The 19233-nt window shown below is 40.4% G+C and overlaps 2 protein-coding genes and 1 long non-coding RNA gene across 3 annotated transcripts in view; all 3 read right to left on the bottom strand.

The window, feature by feature from the left end:
- Nucleotides 1–8489, bottom strand: part of LOC139560654 (uncharacterized) — a 42485-nt gene extending 33996 nt beyond the window's left edge. Inside the window, exon 1 of the long non-coding RNA XR_011672002.1 lies at nucleotides 8344–8489. This is a non-coding gene — a long non-coding RNA (uncharacterized lncRNA). The remainder of the gene's footprint in view (nucleotides 1–8343) is intronic.
- A 1502-nt stretch (nucleotides 8490–9991) lies between these two features.
- On the bottom strand, nucleotides 9992–14123 carry LOC139560640 (homeobox protein Hox-C5-like). The gene is made up of 2 exons (XM_071377615.1): nucleotides 12722–14123; nucleotides 9992–11749 (listed from the first exon to the last, which is right to left on the bottom strand). Exons 1-2 carry the CDS (start codon nucleotides 13227–13229, stop codon nucleotides 11535–11537), a joined length of 723 nt encoding a protein of 240 aa, XP_071233716.1. The 5' UTR covers nucleotides 13230–14123; the 3' UTR covers nucleotides 9992–11534.
- Nucleotides 14124–15722: 1599 nt separating this feature from the next.
- On the bottom strand, nucleotides 15723–19018 carry LOC139560647 (homeobox protein Hox-C6-like). The gene is made up of 2 exons (XM_071377626.1): nucleotides 17370–19018; nucleotides 15723–16602 (listed from the first exon to the last, which is right to left on the bottom strand). Exons 1-2 carry the CDS (start codon nucleotides 17767–17769, stop codon nucleotides 16304–16306), a joined length of 699 nt encoding a protein of 232 aa, XP_071233727.1. The 5' UTR covers nucleotides 17770–19018; the 3' UTR covers nucleotides 15723–16303.
- Nucleotides 19019–19233: the final 215 nt, after the last annotated feature.

Raw genomic sequence — 19233 nt, 5'->3', positions numbered from 1 at the left:
AAAAACAGCCTACATGTGTCTATTGATTGAATTTTGATCATTTAAAAGTTCCTTCACGTACACCACTTGAGATGCAGTCAGATAATGAATACTCTGTGCTTGCACAAAAGTTGACCCCAACATCATTAGTGTGTTTCTGGCCTACCAAGGACTGACGTGTACTCGAGATCGATATTGATGATGAATCTTCAAAGATGATTAGCCTATATTGTAATCGTTTGTTAAAGCAATAAACTATTTATAATGGTGGGGAAATGGTTTTAATCCTTCATAAAACATGCAGTATTGAAATCCTACAGAATTGAAAGCTAACACAATAAAACACAATATTAGGCCTTAAAAAACAAGTTAGCCTACTATAGAAACTAATAAGTTCAGTTAACAAGTGTTTTTATGTAAAAGTGAAAGTTGATAGGAGTATTCGGGGTGCAATAGCTGAGTATGACAGCATACTAGATTATTGATTGCACTGATTTAATAACTGAGGCATAGGCTTTTCTCAATGTTGTTAAGGGTTGGATAAGTGAGTAGAGGTGATAATAATTCAGAGGTGCATGGATGAAATATATAGCATGCAGGGTATGTTTATAGCATGCAGGGTATGTTTTTCAAATTAGGAGGACAGATCCGGAGAAATGTGGCCCTGATGGAAACTATAATATAATGCACATCATTCATTTTAAAGGTTAGGCCTATTGTTATTTTAAAAATGAAGTAAAAACATACTGTTATCAATACACATGTTTGAGCATCGAAGAATTACAGGTGGTACAACACTGCTTTGAGGAATCTTTACAGATAAATGTTAGCGTGATAATCCTGTATGAATATGGAATAATGATGAGTGAGAAAGTTACAGAGGGTCAAAGATCATACCCCCAAGTCATGCTAACCTCTCTCCACTACCAGTAACAAGGGAAGTTAGCATGTCTTGGGGGTATGATTTTTGACCCTCTGTAATTTTTCTCTGGCTGGAGTCTCTGACAATTTTTAGGGCCTTCCTCTGACACTGCCTGGTATAGATTTCCTGGATGGCAGGGAGCTAATCCTAAGGATGTACTGGGCCGTTCCCACTACCCTCTGTAGCGTCTTGTGGTCGGATGCCAAGCAGTTGCCATACCATACGGTGATGCAGCCAGTCAAGATGCTCTCAATGGTGCAGCTGTATAACTTTTTGAGGGCCCATGACAAATCTTTTCTGCCTCCTGAGGGGAAAGAGGCATTGTCGTACCCTCTTCACGACTGTGTTGGTGTGTTTGGACCATGATAGATCCTTCACTTCAGTCCCATCGATGTGAATGGGGGTGTGCTCGGCCCTCCGTTTCCTGTAGTCCACGATCAGCTCCTTTGTCTTGCTGACATTGAGTGAGAGGTTGTTGTCCTGGCACCACACTGCCAGGTCTCTGACTTCCTCCCTATAGACTGTCTCATCGTAATCATCATCGTGATTGGTAAACTTAATGATGGTGTTGGAGTCTTGCGAGGCCACGCGGTTATGGGTGAACAGGGAGTACAGGAAGATAATAATTTTGACAGGTTACCTTGGCGTTCTTGGGCACAGGAACTATGGTGGTCTGCTTGAAACATGTAGGTATTACAGACTGGGTCAGGAAGAGGTTGAAAATGTCAGTGAAGACATTTGCCAGTTGGTCAGCAGATTCTCTGAGTATGCGTCTTTGTAAGCCGTCTGACCTTATGGCCTTGTGAATGTTAAAGGGAAATGTTGAACATTGTCCACTTCATTCTCCAGCACCACCCCAACATCAACATATGTGAAAATTTCACATTTTTATGTTATGTAGTAAAAAAAAAGATAGAGGCAGGTAAGTGTTTCCAATGACATCATCAGTGTGCATCATATGATTTTAACCAATTACAAGTAGGCATTGCCCACCAATTGTCTACTAATTGGTTGATGATGTCATTGGAAACATTTATCTTCCTCTATCCTTTTTACTACAAAACATAGAAATTTGGCTTTTTCACATATGTTGATGTTGGGGTGGAGCTGGAGATGATGAATATGAATTTGAACAATTTAGAAATTTGCCTTTAACCTGTTTACTCATATCACCTATAGAAAGCATGATCACACAGTCGTATAGAACACCTCACTAGAAAACCTCATGATAAGCTGTTAACCATACTGTTTACCAAGAGAGTTTTCATCTATATTTTTTCAGTGGGCTGTAAATTTACCACCACAACCTGATGCTGCCACTAAGACCGCACTCAACAAGCTGTATATGGCCAAAACCAAACAAGAAAATGCTCATCCGTAAGCGGCGCTCCTAGTGGCCTGTTATTTTAATGCAGGAAAACTGAAATCCGGCTTACCTAATTTCTACCAGCATGTCACCTGTGCAACTAGAGGCGAAACTCTAGATCACCTTTACTCCACACACAGAGACGCATACAGAGCTCTCCCTCGTCCTCCATTTGACAAATCTGACCATAACTCTATGCTTCTGATTCCTGCTTACAAGCACAAATTCAAACAGGAAGTACCAGTAACGCACTCAATACGGAAGTGGTCCGATGAAGCGGATGCTAAGCTACAGGACTTTTTCGCAAGCACAAACAGGAATATGTTCCGTTACTCATCCAATGGCATTGAGGAATTTAACACATCCGTCACCGGCTTCATTAATAAGTACATCGATGACATCGTCCCCACAGTGACCATCCGTACATATCCCAACCAGAAGCCATGGATTACAGGCAACATCCGCACTAAGCTAAAGGCTTGAGCTGCTGCTTTCAAGGAATTTAACACTAACCTGGACGCTTATAAAAAACATATGCTACACCCTCTGACGAATCATCAGACATGTTTCAATTACACAACAATATAGCATGCCCAAAATGACCATATTACACCCTGCGGAACCTCATAACAAACTAAACTTTTACTTTTAGAGTCAAGATCATTTAAAATTCCAGCGCCATCCCCTTCTATGATAACCCTAATGAATCAGGTAAATTTGAGAGAGAGATAAAGGAAACCAGCAGTGATTATGACCATTGAAAACAGACTGGGCACCACATCTCCAATACACTTCCTTATAAATTCACTCACCGAGTCAGCATATAGGTCAATGTTATTCTCTGAGGCTGACCGGAACATATCCCAGTCCGCGTGATCAAAACAATCTTGACGCGTGGATTCCAATTGGTCAGACCAGCATTGAATGGTTCTAGTCACTTGTACATCCTGTTTGAGTTTCTGCCTCCTTTCTGCCTCCTATAAGACGGTAGGAGCAAGATGCTGCCCTCACTTCGGCAAATCCGACCACATTGCCATCATGCTCCTACCGTCTTATAGGCAGAAACTCAAACAGGATGTACCAGTGACGAGAACCATTTCTTAACCAGAAACCGTGGATGGATAGTGGCATTCGCGCAAAACTGAAAGTGCGAACCACCGCATTTAACCATGGAAAGAGGTCTGGGAATATGGCTGAATATTAACAGTGTAGTTATTCCCTCCGCAAGGCAATCAAACAAGCGAAATGCTGGTACAGGGACAAAGTGGAGTCGCAATTCAATGGCTCAGACACGAGACGTATGTGGCAGGGTCTACAGGAAATAACGGACTACAAAAAGAAAATCAGCCACATCACGTACACTGACGTCACGCTTCCAGACAAACTAAACACCTTCTTTGCCTACTTTGAGGATAATACAGTGCCACCGTCCCGGCTCGCTAATAACAACTGTGCCCCCACTCCTCCTTCTCCGTGGCCGACGTGAGTAATACATTTAAACGTGTTAATCTCTCGCAAGGTTGCTGGCCCACACGGCATCCATAGCCGCGTCCTCAGAGCATGCGTAGACCAGCTGGCTGGTGTGTTTACGGACATATTCAATCGCTCCCTATCCTAGTCTGCTGTACCCAGGAAGGCAAAGATAACTTAACTAAATGACTACCTCCCCGTAGCACTCACTTCTGTCATCATGAAGAGCTTTGCGAGACTAGTCAAGGATCATATCACCTGCACCTTACCGGCCACCCTAGACCCACTTCAGTTTGCATACCGCCCTAACAGGTCCACAGACGATGCAATTGCCATCACACTGCACACTGCACACTGCCCTATGCCATCTGGACAAGAGGAATACCTATGTAAGAATGCTGTTCATTGACTACAGCTCAGCATTCAACACCATAGTAACCCCCGAGCTCATCATCAAGCTGGAGGCCCTGGGCCTTGACCCCGCCCTGTGCAATTGGGTCCAGGACTTTCTGACTGGCCGCTCCCAGGTGGTGATGGTAGGGAACAACATCTCCACCTCACTGACCCTCAACACTGGGGCCCCACAAGGGTGTGTGCTCAACCCCCTCCTGTACTCCCTGTTCACACACGACTGCGTGGCCATGCACGCCTCCAACTCAATCCTCAAGTTTGCAGACGACACAACAGTAGTGGGCTTGATCACAACAACAACGAGAAAGCCTACAGAGAGGAGGTGAGGGCCCCCAGAGTGTGGTGTCAGGAAAACAACCTCTCACTCAAAGTCAACAAAACAAAGGAGATGATTGTGGACTTCAGGAAACAGCAGAGGGAGCACCCCCCTATCCACATCGAAGGGACGGCAGTGGAGAAAGTGGAAAGTTTTAAGTTTCTCGGCGTACACATCAACGACAAACTGAAATGGTCCAGCCACACAGACAGTGTGGTGAAGAAGGCGCAACGGCGCCTCTTCAACCTCAGGAGGCTGAAGAAATTTGGCTTGTCACCCAAAACCCTGACTATCTTTTACAGATCCACAATCGAGAGCATCCTGTCAGGCTGTATCACAGCCTGGTACGGCAACTGCTCCACCCTCAACCGCAAGGTTCTCCAGAGGGTGGTGCAGTCTGCACAACGCATCACCAGGTGCAAACTACCTGCCCTCCATGACACCTATAGCACCCGATGTCACAGGAAGGCAAAAAAAATTATCAAAGACAATAACCACCGGAGCCACTGCCTGCTCACCTCGCTACCATCCAGAAGGCGAGGTCAGTACAGGTGCATCAAAACTGGGGCCGAGAGACTGAAGAACAGCTTCTATCTCAAGGCCATCAGACTGCTAAACAGCAATCACTAACTCAGAGAGGCTGCTGCCTACATGGGGACCCAATCACTGGCTACTTTAACAAATGGATCACTAGTCACTTTAACAATGCCACTTTAATAATTCTTACATATCTTACATTACTCATATCATATGTATATACTGTATTTTATACCATCTATTGCACCTTGCCTATGCCGCTCACTCGGCCATCGTTCATCCATGTATTTATTACACCCCTTTTAGATTTGTGTGTATTAGGTATTTGTTGGGGAACTGTTAGATTACTTAGATATTACTGCACTGTCGGAACCAGAAGCATTTCACTACACTCGCATTAACATCTGCTAACCATGTGTATGTGGCAAATAACATTTGATTTGAAGCCAGCAGTTTTGTTGTTGCTTCAATTACACAATGCTATAAGCATGCCCAACATGACCATATTACACCCTTGCGGAACCTCATAACAAACTCAACTTTTCATTTTAGAGTCAAGATCATTCAAAATGTATAGCGGTGGCCTGTAGTATTTTTTAAAGTCTCATTATAACATTGAATATCACAGATACCTGTCCAATGTTATGTTAAAAAGGATCAGGCCCTTTTTAATTTTTTTTGCCTATAATGACATACCCAAATATAACTGCTTGTAACTCAGGACCTGAAGCAAGGATATGCATATGCTTGATAACATTTGAAAGGAAACACTTTGAAGATTGTGGAAAAGTGAAATTAATTTAGGAGAATATAACACATTAGATCTGGAAGATAATACAAACAAAAAAACATGCGTTTTCTATGTTCTTTGTTGTTCCATCATCTTTGAAATGCAAGAGAAAGGCCATAATATAATATTGCAGTTTAGGCACAATTTAGATTGTGACCACTAGATGGCAGCAGTGTGTGTGCAAAGTTTCAGATTGATCCAGTGAAACATTGCAATACTGAACAATATCTACCCAAATGTGCCGAATTGGTCAATAGATACATTTTCAAGTTCATAACTACAGAGAACCTACAAAAATGATATGATAATCCAAAATGTAAGTTTACACACTCCCAGGAATGTCATACATGATGGATCATTAGCTTATATACTAATTTTCACACATCTAGATGGCCGGGTGGAGTGGGTGTGGAGCCAGAGACAGCAGGGGCTCAAACTGTAGAACCCAGTTCCCACATTTGAATTTCAAAATATATTTTATCAAGCAAAACTATACTACATTTTATCTCTGGGACCCTCAGGATGACAAATCAGAGCAAGATTACTGAATGTAAGAACATGATTTAGCTTCAGAGGTGAATGTATCAATCCAGTTGCTGTGATAAAAGTTTTCTGTTGTTGTGCACTCTCCTCAAACAATAGCATGGTATCTTTTCACTGTAATAGCTACTGTAAATTGGACAGTGCAGTTAGATTAACAAGAATTTAAGTTTTCTGCCCATATAAGACATGTCTATGTCCTGGAAAGTTTGCTGTTACTACGGGACACTGAACCCGTAGAGGTTTAATGAGGCCAGAATTGCAGCAGTCTGTAGAGAGTAGTCAAACAGACATGACATCACATGACCCAATCGTTATATCCTGAACCATAATATGGATCTGGCCCTGACTGTATCTGTCATGTAAAAAATGTATTCCAGCAATATTTAAATTTTTGTTGATATTCAATTCATTCAGAAATTAGCTCCTGTCTACATTTCCTGGGCTACTGGTGAAGCCTAAGCTAGGCTACTCATGGAAACTTCCATACAGCCTCTGGGGGAAACTATTCAAAACAAACATCAAACAGAGAATGAAACAAATCACCACTTGTAAAACCTGTCTATTGAACTAACAGCAAGCCACCATCTAACGTTAAACACAAGCAAACCACTAGCCTACCCAGCTGCGATTTTTTAAGTTAAATTCAGAGGGCCGGAAAATTAGACTTGCACAATCTGTTCCTGTGTTCAGTAAGGACCGGGAGTCTCTAATGAATGAATGGGTGCCTGCGATACTGGCAGGCATCACAGGGTTTAATGGTCCAACCGGCTGGTATGCTCGCTACAAACTTTGAGATTGAATAATTGCTATCACAAACCACGTTACATTCAAAGTTTTTATGCGAGTAAAGTCATAGCTTATTTTTTTTAAATCACGACAGCTGTGATGGAAACAGAGAGTTTCGGTACAATTTTATAAATGCGACAAATAATTTGTTCATTCGAGATGGTGAGCTGTTTTTGTTGTAAAATTAATTGTGCGAGAAATGGCGGTGGAAACGCCTTTATGCTCAAATATTGAAATAATAACCATAATGTCGAAGAAAACTTGGAGTCACACGATGATATGGTGTGTCTTCCCACTAAGACTCGGGAAACCATGCAGTTTATTAGAATATTTCTGAAATTAAATTATGATGAACTTCACAGGGTGGTGAAAGTGCACTGTGATGTTGATGCTCCTTGCCAATAAATATAGAGGGTCTTATTCTGCTTGACTGCTGCTTATCCATAATAATCTCATCATGTAGACTATACACCTTTATGCGGTTTGTAGAATATATATCTGTCGACAAGTTGGATTGAAACCTAGCTTCTAAGTAGCCTGATAGCAGCAGAATGGTTCCTTTGTAGACTACCCCCCACCCACACCCCACACCCCCACCCCACTCACACAGACACAGACACAATACTATTCAATACAGTGAGCTGTGATTAACTTTTGAAATTAAGTTGATAGCCTACAATTGCCTTGCTTCCATGTTGAATTTTTAAAGGAGTTATTATTTGTTCATTACTAATCAACCCATTTTGTTTTATGTTCATGTTCCCTTAAAAACATTAAGCTATTAACCCTGTATAAATGGTGATTGCTGAATCAAAGCTGATTGTTTGCTGCATCAACGAAACAAAATTAACTCAAAGACAATCACATTGCAATGTTGAAGTCTAATTATGTAACGACAACTCCACACACGTCGAGAGAACACAGGGGGCTTCCGATATGCTACAAGCTACAAAGACCTAAATGAAACGCACTTAGCCTATACTGAACTGTTAACCCCCACAGCATCACATCTATACCACATGCAAATAGTCTACCTTTAAAAGTAATCTGAGTTGAGAGAAAATGCCAACATGTAAAGAGCCTAATTGAAAACCATTCGCGCCAGATCACCAAGGCATTTATCAGGCTAACATTAAAATAACAGTATTAATTAACCCCCCTGGTGTTACAAGGGGCAGGTGTCTATTTCATTACCAGCAAGATAAACAAGATTATTAACTTACTGCACCGTCTGGGAACCATTTGCCCGAGTCAAACGATGAGAGTGCAGAGTATTGAGGGCGAGATGGTCCTTACTAAACGCCTCATACACCACCGTCCACTCAGATACGAGCGTCCAACAGCTGCGATTCACGACAGTTAAGATTACATGTGATGTAAATATATCGAGGACTGGGTTGTCAGCTCTCCCAAACCATAAAACTTACTTTAATGGCATCACGTGTTCCCCGCGAGCCACTCAGGGTCAGCGCCCTAGGCCCTTCTGCATACACAACCTCCAAAAGTTTAAAAGTACAAAAGACAGACAGACGGAAACAAAAAAGGACGCTATCCAATAGAACAAAAAAAACTACTCTACGCGTCAAGTCTGAAACTGACATACCCGATAGGTATGTCAGACGTACGACTTCTTGGGGGAACTATAACCACAATAATGAAGAGGTGAGTCATGTTTGTTTCATTCTTTCTGACATGGAACAGGGTTTGACATGTAAATAGTGTTGGGGAAATACTGTACCAAGAAGTCGCAGAAGACTGCAAGGTAGACACCAGTTTATCCTCTTGTGGAAAGGACTCCTTCACATGTGAAAGGGCTTGAGGAGGGGAGGGGTTGTCCAGCACTGTTTACCTGTGTTGATATGTTTGAGACAGCAAGGTTGATGCTGCGTGATGACGGCTCCAGAGGTTCCTCCTGAGTTTTTTATTTACATGGTGTCATACTGCTCCCGGTGTAGGATCATGGAGGCAAGGCATGTAGGCTACTATTACAGACAGACAAGATAGTTGACCCTAATAATTAACCAAACCAGAATTCTCTATAACCAGCGGTTTTTAAAATGATCGATGCAAAAGTGATACTTTAGTGCATGTTTCCGTCAAAGGTGGCTCCATAAATGTGTTTTTGATCGAAAAGTTCCGTCAGAAACATTGATATGGACAACATGTGCCATTAAGGAAGAAATCATGTTTGGACCTGTTTTGAGTTCAAATACATTTTAAATGATAGTTTCGGGTCCAAAGTTGGTGGATCATTCAAAACGACAAGAGAAAGCTTTTACGTTGTCACATAAGTTAGATATTGTGTTGAATGTTCCTGGAAATAGCCAAAGAGAATAATATAGTATTTCTAGTTCAACTGCTGCTTGGGACTTTGATTAAAAGTTTACTTTTCCCAATGAAAATGATATTAATTTTGTCAATCTTGGGTGATTAAGTTAGTATTTTAGCAAAATGAACAGATTGGTTACATCAAATGGAATTAGCGTTTTCTCCTGTATTCAGAGCCTTCCTGAAAGTGCATCTGTTTCGCTAGACAGGAAACAACTGTCGTTGTTTGAGCGGTGTTAGGGAAAGCTGTAAAGTTTTATGACACGACAAGGCCATAAAGTTTTACAGGCATCCGTCTGTACTGTAAACAATTACTAAGGAAGTGGAGCCTGACAGTGAACCGGCGAGCACGTTGAGAACTGCTATGGGCCAAAGAGTAAAAAAACAACCAATTCTTCTTGGAGTTGGCTAATCAATCCGCTACTGAATTAGCCGCACAAAGTTCCAGTATACCATTATACTTTCCCACACACCGTTTCCCCCGTGACATATTCAAAAGACATAGTTGTAATATGAAGCACATACGACGCTGTTTTTTCCCCCCAAATTCACCCATCTTTATTTCATGACTTAAAACACAAACATAGCACGAATGCCTTTCTCCTCAAGATTTCAGTTCACTTCAACGATAAAACTTCAGCTATCTATAATCAAGATGAGCAAATTTAAATCTAAGCTATACTATGGTGCTAAATGTTCTAGTTAATATAGGTAATTCAATTATTCAAGTGCATTTCGTTCCAGAGGATCATCCTCCGTTAAACCACTCAATAGATTATTATTATTTCTACAAAGTGAAAAGAAACTTGGTCAAGAATATGTTCAATGTAATATGTGAATTTGTTTTACCTACAAGGCCTTCAAAGTTGTATATGTGAGGAATGAGTCTCCTGCCTCATGACAACCTTTATGTCAACCCAAAATCTCACATTAGTTGGAGAGATACGTTTTCAGAAGAAAAGGAATACCATGTTTGTGTTCTTCACTTTCAAACCTTAGGCACATTAATAATGAATCATTATTGAAGTGAACATAAGTTACACATTAGGCCTACATAAATTCTAGACTACAGGTTGTCTTTTTGTTTGCCCATGTTCCCCATTAATCTTAAATTGGCAGGAAATGTAGGATGTGTGGGCTATTGCCCAATTCTCAGCTGTAATCTGCCACTACATGTATTTTTCGTGTTTTACAGAATATTCTAAATTGCTAATAATGATTTGTGACAAATGTAATGCTGGGGTTTAAAAAAAAATCCCAGGATCATACTTGGCACATTGAGTCAGATCTTAGTCAACAATCAGGCCAAATATTATGTTTCCCCCAAATATGAAGCCCCTGCCTATACTGGCAAGTTATGTAGCCTAATACAATATACCTTTTCACATGAGGAACCCATTCACAGTATACATGTTAACTACGAAATGTATAGTAAGGTTTAAGTATATCACTGTTCTCACGACACTTTATGTCCAAAACCAATCATTTTATGTGGACTATTTTAAATACAATCACAGAATGATATAGCCCTCGCAATTTACTAAAATGTGTCTATGTTACATCTTAAGATCCCTGGTTGTTTAAACGGGGCTGATAAAAAAACACAAACAGAAAATAATTACTTAAGGAGTTTGAAAATAAACTACAAGGAATTTACCTTCTTGATGTTTTTTATATAAATAATAGGCATCTCTCACGAAGAAAACAATAGTGATAGTACAGTGGAAATACGATAATAACAATAAAACGTTCAACTTTAAAATACTTTAAGGTAAAAAAAAGGGAAGTGATGAAATGTTACAATTTTCGCTAATTAATATATTTCAAGCGTTTCCATTCTCACAAGTTATATAAGACTCTGCTGAACAAGTACATATTCAAAGATAGAAAATAAAACAATACAATATTCAAACCAAATGACAGGTATATTACATAATCAGATCCATAATCGAAGAATGTTCAATATTTTTCATCACACTGAAACATCGCATCACAAAAGTCACTGTTTGGAAACATGGGTGGTGCTGACAGTCTTTGAATGACATCTCTAAGGAACGTTGATAACGTTTGAAAATGGCTCCATGTTTTAGATTGACTCTTTAATTTTAAGCTTTGAGTCCTTCTTCCACTTCATTCGGCGGTTCTGGAACCAGATTTTGATCTGCCTCTCGTTCAGACAGAGAGTATGGGCGATCTCGATGCGCCTACGACGCGTCAGATACCGGTTGAAATGGAACTCTTTCTCCAACTCCAGAGTTTGGTAGCGCGTGTAACTCGTCCTTGACCTTTTACCGTCAGCCTCTGGAGTGTAATTGAGAGAACAATCATCTGTGACCACACTGGAAATCTGACAATTCATAGAAACATTCTCAACATTATCACTTAAAATATGTCTTAACTTGTCAATGGACATGCAATGACTTGTAGCATATCAATTAATAAGAATGAATAGCAAAACACAGCCTCTTCTGTGACTATATCCTCCTGTTAAAATATTACTTTAACATTTTAAAGTTACTGTATGGCTTAATGAATATAGCCTATATGAGGGTAGCTGGATGGCTGGATAAATGGTAATCAATGTGGAGCTGCGTGAGTTACCAAAACCCCGCAAAAGGTGTCCATTCGGGTTCACTCAATGAAACTACAATGATTGTATTACTAGTAGGCTTATTACTAATAATATTATTGTTATTATAATAATCATTATTATTATAACTACAATTAAAACAAGAACAAGGTGGTTACAGTTACAGAAATATCATTTGTCCCTCTAAAGTAGGTTACATGCCCTGTTACATAACACAGAATAAGTTGCCATGGCAAGTAAGTAGACTATTCAAATTTTATAAACGTTCAGTTAAAGTGCACAGTGAAATCCACAATCTCACCCTTCAACTCTCCTCAAAATAAGCATCATAGGCCTACTTATCATACTATCTTGTTTTGATTCTAAATAAAGTAGAATGAAAACGTTGTTTGTTGAGATTTTTAAGGGACTTGTGTCTCCCTTATCCAATGACCCCGTCATAAATTTGGACGCAGATCGCTTCTTCGGTGTAACAGGACATTTTTACGAGCAATTGATGACTTTGTCATAAAATTTACGACTGCGAGTTTTATTGTTTCCGAATACAGCCTATAAAACTCAAGTAAGAAAAACTGTGAATGGACTCAGGAGGGTAAAAATAGAGACACACATGGAGGAGAGAGGGTGTGAGAAAGAAACTTCCCTTTGTACAGAATAAAGAAAAGATATACATGAAACTTTACCGTGACCCATGTGTAGTTTAGTCATCCAGGGATATATTTGTGGTTGCGGTTCGCTGGTTTGTGGCTGAGTAGAATGGTTTCCTTGTCTTACTGGCTGGACGGGTTGCAAAGTTACGACTTTGATCTCGCCTGTTTGAGTCTTACAGATATGCATTTCGCTGAAATCCGAGTCCGTCTCGGGTTTGCGACAATACAGTCCGAGATTTAGAGAACCCTGGCGGCTTGTCTGCTCGTTCATGTGGCGTCTCTGGGAAGCGTCTCCTGTGGAAGACTCTGGTCGTGGTGTAAGGTCGCCAGGATTGCCATGCAGCCCAGAGTTCATCTCTACCATGCCAAGGGAGCTCGAAGACGGCGGGGACGCGAATGACCCCCGGTGATCATGCCCTCCAAAACCACAGTAGCCGGACAAGTTGAGTTCGGGGCTAGAGCCGTATCCATGGTTGTTCAAAGCGAAGGCTGACGCCTCGTGAGTTTGCTTAAACAATGAGTTGGCTACGTAAGAGCTCATTTCAAGAGAAAACGCTAAGGAAACGAAATGGAAGCATTTATATGGACTAAATTATTGCATTCAAGTTTTTATGTAACCCGATAATTGTAAAATATGTAGGCCTACAGATAGCAGTTGTTACGGTTTGTTATTATTATTGCGTTTGATTTGTAGCTCTTTTGAAGTTCATGGGGTTTTATCCTAAAAATGACCACGATTTATAGGTGGGTGATTTTTTATTTTTTTCTCCATTGCCCAAATATGGGATGTTAAAAAATAATCACGTGCTCGTATCGGCCAGTCATAAATTTGGTTAGATCACACTTGGAGGTTATTGATGGAAATAGGAGAAACGCCTGATATCCGGGCAGCAGGGACCCCGTTGGGGCACTGGCGGTGCAGTGCTGGACGAAAGGCCGAGAGCGTCACCTGGTGCCAGGGATGGATAAGACCATAAAACACACAAGCCCCCCCACATGCAAACTATGTAGTAATCAACACAACATTTGTGTGGTGTGCATAGGATAGAACTGCATTGAAGGCCTAATGTTAAAGTTTGTTATAACCAGTTGCAGACGAACGAATTGATTACCACCAAAACTACCGATAGTAAAGGGGGATAAGGAAAGGGGGATACCTAGTCAGTTGTACAACTGAATGCCTTCAAATGAAATGTGTTTTCCGCATTTAACCCAACCCCTCTGAATCAGAGAGGTGCGGGGGCTGCCTTAATCGACATCCACCTCTTCGGCGCTCGGGGAACAATGGGTTAACTGCCTTGCTCAGCGGCAGAACGACAGATGTTTACCTTGTCAGCTCGGGGATTCGTTCCAGCAACCTATAGGTATAAAATCATCCTTAAAAGTGTAGCATAGAGCAGGCAGTTGGTCTCCAAACTGTAAAAGGCAATAGAATAGGCAGCATCAATGGTGGCTACATAATGTCTGACCACAACTTTATGCAAAATTCCCACTGGGCACAGACATAAATTCAACGTCTATTCCACGTTGGTTCAACTTGGAAATAACGTTGATTCAACCCGTGTGTGCCAAGTGGGTTGTCAGTAGCATTTATTTCATTGTTTGTCACAATAAACAGATAATAATAATAAAATGTAATAATAATAATATTAATGGGCTAAACAATCAATTGCTATGGCATATTACTTTGGCCAGCTGATATTCAGTCAACGTAATAGCAATGCATGAGAACATTCTACTTGTTTGGGTCGCTATACTGTAAGTACACTGTTTAGCCAATTAATATTATTATTATTACATTTTCACTATATGTTTTATATCGTACTTTAGGACTATCTGGGATTGTTTTCTAAATGGCTTGACTGACCACTAGGAACAATTTTCTCGATAAGGCAGGTATGCCAGAATTCGAATTCGACGTGAATAATTGTGCGTAATTGTATAGCCTACAACGACTGATAGCCTACTTAGAATGATAATGCCAACGTTGATGATAATGGTGATAATAATAACAGTAACCCTAAGTTATCTTTATTCAAGTTGCATCATTGGTTTATCTTAAAGGTAAAGCGCAAACAGAATGTCATCTTAACTGCAACATCTCCTGGCAATGGTTTGAATTGGCTTGTGTGTGACATGAGTCACATGACTGACTGGACAAGTTTTCTACAAAGAAGGCCTACTTAATAACACGTATGAAAACTTTCAATCATACTGTGTAAGCTGAAATGGAAGTTTATTTAGACGTAGCAATTAGATAGGCCTCTCAGGCAGTGATTTTATATCGAATTGTGGGATTTGCTTTTCCTCTACTCTCCCCATCCACATTTTCCAACATTTCTGTAGCTATTTGAAGTGACTATTCAAATACTTCACTGCATTGCTTTGACAAAATGAGTGTGCCAATTTATATTGCTTTAATCAAATCAAATCAAATGTATTTATATAGCCCTTCGTACATCAGCTGATATCTCAAAGTGCTGTACAGAAACCCAGCCTAAAACCCCAAACAGCAAGCAATGCAGATGTAGAAGCAACATCTCAGTGAAAGCCTATACCACACAGTCACTGACAAATGTAAAAACTTTTTTTTAAACTGTAACTACCAGGCTTTCTCTTCCTTTCTTTAAGTGGCGAAGCTTTGAATTCACAAATAACATGGAAGAACCATTATATAGATAGGGTGACTGGCTTTGGGTCTGTTATATGACGAATAAAAAACGTGAACAATGATAATGTACATATATTACATGGAGGGCTATAATTGAGAACTAGACCAACTTGGTATGATGGGCGCAAAAACATGAACGACAACTTTTTTTATTAACAGTTTTATTAAATATGTCTTGAAGTGAATCTCATAGCCTTCATCACTGTTATTGTTTTATTTTGGATTTTCAACTAACACTACAATTCAAGCCACATCGGTCAGTTATGATTTGACCACATACTCAATGTAGGCTAGCCTACTGGTACATATCTAAACATAAATAAAGTAGGCTAGCTAATACAAAGAAGGTGCGGGATGCGGACGAATGCTCTCACAGGACTAAGGCGTGTAATATAGATATACATATATTTACAAACATATCAACAATTTAGGTAGTGTGAGTCGTTATTATTCAGCATCGTTTTTTCGTACAACAAAACAGCAAAACGAAAAAAACATAAATGGGTTACTCAAGCGGATGTAACGCTTATACCTTCCTTCACATCTTATGACAATTACTTTTGTAAAACATATTGCCAACATCATAGGTGTATAGACATCTGAGAACCACTGTTTTTCATTGCTGTCAAACAGCATTTAAGAACATATAATGATGAATGTCTTCGCGTTACACACAGTTTGGGTATATAAGGGAATGTCAAGTAAGGAATTAAATGATGTGGTCACGGTGAAATGTTCATATCCAATACAGAAAGAAATTAAAAAGGCAAACATTGATGTCTGAAGATATGTAGCGTCCACATTGCATTTAACGCAGCCACATATTTTACTACACTAGTTTCTTTATTGTGCCAAACAATAGTTTATAGGTAGACTACTTGATAGGTAGTTAAGTTATCCTCACAGAACGGCGGATTGATGCATATAGTAAGTTAGGAAGTCGTTCATTCTTTCTTCTCTTCTGTCGCCTCTTCTGTGTCCTCTTTACCCGTGTCTTGACTCACCCCTGCCGAACCACTTTCGGTGAGAGTCGAAGTTAGATTGCTTTCCTTTTTCCATTTCATCCGGCGATTCTGGAACCAGATTTTTATCTGACGTTCGGTGAGACAGAGTGCATTGGCGATTTCAATACGTCTGCGTCTCGTCAAGTAGCGGTTGAAATGGAATTCCTTTTCGAGTTCTAGAGTTTGGTACCGGGAGTAAATTTGGCGGCCTCTTCGTCTGTCAGAACCGTATCCAACTCCTGAGTGGAAACACAATTTAAATTAGCATAATCAGGAAATATATTTTAAAGTAAGCTATATGCAATGTCACTACCCCAGCGTTTCCCAAACTCGGTTCTCCGGACGTCAAGGGGTGCACGTTTTAATTTTGCCCTAACACTACACAGCTGATTCAAATGATCAAAGCTTGATGATTAGTTGATTATTTGTATAATGGTAGGCAAAAACCAAAACGTGCACCCCTTGGGGTCCCTCGGACCGAGTTTGGGAAACCCTGCACTACCCAAACACACATAATCACAAAAACCCACGGAAATAATCGATATAGGCCTTCATTCATAATCATTCGCAGTCTAGGATATAGCCCTATCGTGTCCGTTTTTTTCATGCTAGCCTATGTTTTGCAGTTATCCAAATAAACAACAGTTGTGGTAGCCTATGTACTGACGCAACACACACACTTTCCCTATCAGGGGAACCCAGTCTACTGAGTAATATTTGAAGAGATTATACTCGTTTTAAAATTCCGTGAACTCTGCTATGGGTCACAAAAAGATGAAGTTAAATGCTATAAACTCTTTTGTTTTAAGGGAAATAGGGATGGACTGTGACGGAGAACAGCGGATAGTTTGTCGAAAAGGGATTTCCTACGAAGATAAAAGGTCTTTATTGCCGGCGACAGGGTGCTGCTGTAGTATAATGGTTTATGGGGTGATAAAAAGTAGCTTCCCTAGTCGTAAAACGGGCCAGCTCGTCTAATTTATCTCTAGGAGTTGGTAATACTCACCGCTATGAGAGTTCATCCGCTGCATCCACGGGAAGATCTGAATGTTCCCCTTCTGTTCCTGCGAGCCGTTCCTGCCCTGATCAGACGCGTAATCCTGGGGGAGTGAGGTTTGTGCACCTTGTCCCAAACTGCTCTGCCTACAGCTGGGCAGCACGTCCTTATCTTGGTAAAACACGTTGGATCCATACTCGTACGGTCCCCTGCTCGAGCCGAACACTACGTTGTCTTGGGGCGAATAGAAAGGCGAGGAATATATCCGATTTTGGGCCACAGCGGCTCCGTAGGATGAGTAGTGTCGAACAGCGTCATAGGTAGTTGAGTTTAGGGCCACGTTAGGTAAAACCTCTTGACCACCAGCTAAATGGCATGAGAGCGACGGGTTTGCGAAATACGAATTCATACCTTGCCTCTCTCCCTTGCTCCCTCTTTCTCTTTCCCTCCCTCCCTTTCAATCTCACCTCTCTCTCTATTCTCCCTCTCTCACACTAAGTCACTCTCTTTTTTTCTCTGTCAGTCTATCTTTTAATACCGGCACGCTGAATGATTTCTTTATAATGTATTTCTAGACACCAATAAAGACACAAGGTACAAAGCCGAATGTTGTTGCTAAAGCCTCACTCTAGGATGGACAAGATGACAATGTCAGCTGACCAAATTTCCTCCAATAAAAAGCAAGGAGTAGAGGACTAAGGGAGAAAAAAAACGTTACTTCATTTAAAAAAATCCTCGCTTAAAACTACTCTCACATACGCGCATGTACACACACAAACGCCATCGCAAGCTAATACATTGTCATATGCGTGCGCACATACAGAAAGACGGACAACATAAATAAGGAGCGTTTACACACACACGCGAGCGCGCATGCGCACGCACAAAGTTACATACTTGCCAATCTGCCTCCGCAACACATGTCTTTGTTGCACAGTAGCCTATACTATACTGAAGCAAAAATAATAACACTAATGCTCATAAATGTATAAAGAACATGCAGTGGATGAACTTAATCAGATAGGCCATAAACAATCACATTAATCAATTAGCCTAAATGTAGAATTGAATTATTGAGAGAAATAGATGCTAACGCTAGACAAGCATGCTCTATTTCAATTATTTGACTTGAGTTCATTCTCTTGTTCTTTTTTTAAAGATGGACCTTAGAGACGACGGAGAGTTATGTTTTGAAGTCTCTCGGGTCGAGAAAATAAGATTAGGCTCCGCAACTGCAATACAGTGATCGAATTATTCAGTTCGAAAATGTCTTGACAATATGGCCCTCTTAAATCGATTAATATATTTTTCCTCGGTGTGAGATACATAGCTTATAAACTGATTAAAAAGCATGATTTATGATAAACAAAGGGGTTTAATCAAATTGTTCAAATAGAGTTTAGAAAACGTGTTTGGGTGACATTGAATTATATCGTTTGTAATAGCAACGTTGCTGTAGGCTTTAGACTTACATGAATGGACTGAATGTTAATGTATTCGATAATAGGAATGGCAATAACACAGTTGTCTAATCTTATGATATAAAATCTAAATAGTAAGTATTGAGTTAATTCAGTTTGACATAAAACAAGTCCTAACACAGGCTTGTTTTGAAGCCTAGAGGCTGACAGGAAAACTGAACACAGGAGCGTGCGCTTTGACACACACACACACACACACACACACACACACACACACACACACACACACACACACACACACACACACACACACACACACACACACACACACACACACACACACACACACACACACACACACACACACACACACCTAATTTATCATTAGAGCTGGAATTACACGAAATAGTTTGCCATGCAATGGGATCACTGTTACTTATGTCACGATAGGC

The sequence above is a fragment of the Salvelinus alpinus genome, chromosome 2 (genome assembly GCF_045679555.1).
Source record: "Salvelinus alpinus chromosome 2, SLU_Salpinus.1, whole genome shotgun sequence".
NCBI lineage: Eukaryota > Metazoa > Chordata > Actinopteri > Salmoniformes > Salmonidae > Salvelinus > Salvelinus alpinus.
This window is presented reverse-complemented; position numbering and strand designations above follow the sequence as displayed.

Coding starts and splice junctions, on each gene's coding strand:
- LOC139560640 (XM_071377615.1), bottom strand. CDS start 13,229: ATGAGCTCTTACGTAGCCAACTCATTGTTTAAGCAAACTCACGAGGCG. Junction 11,750..12,721: donor TAAACTACACATGGGTCACG/GTAAAGTTTCAT, acceptor ATTACACTCCAG/AGGCTGACGGTAAAAGGTCA.
- LOC139560647 (XM_071377626.1), bottom strand. CDS start 17,769: ATGAATTCGTATTTCGCAAACCCGTCGCTCTCATGCCATTTAGCTGGT. Junction 16,603..17,369: donor GCGGATGAACTCTCATAGCG/GTGAGTATTACC, acceptor GTTTCCACTCAG/GAGTTGGATACGGTTCTGAC.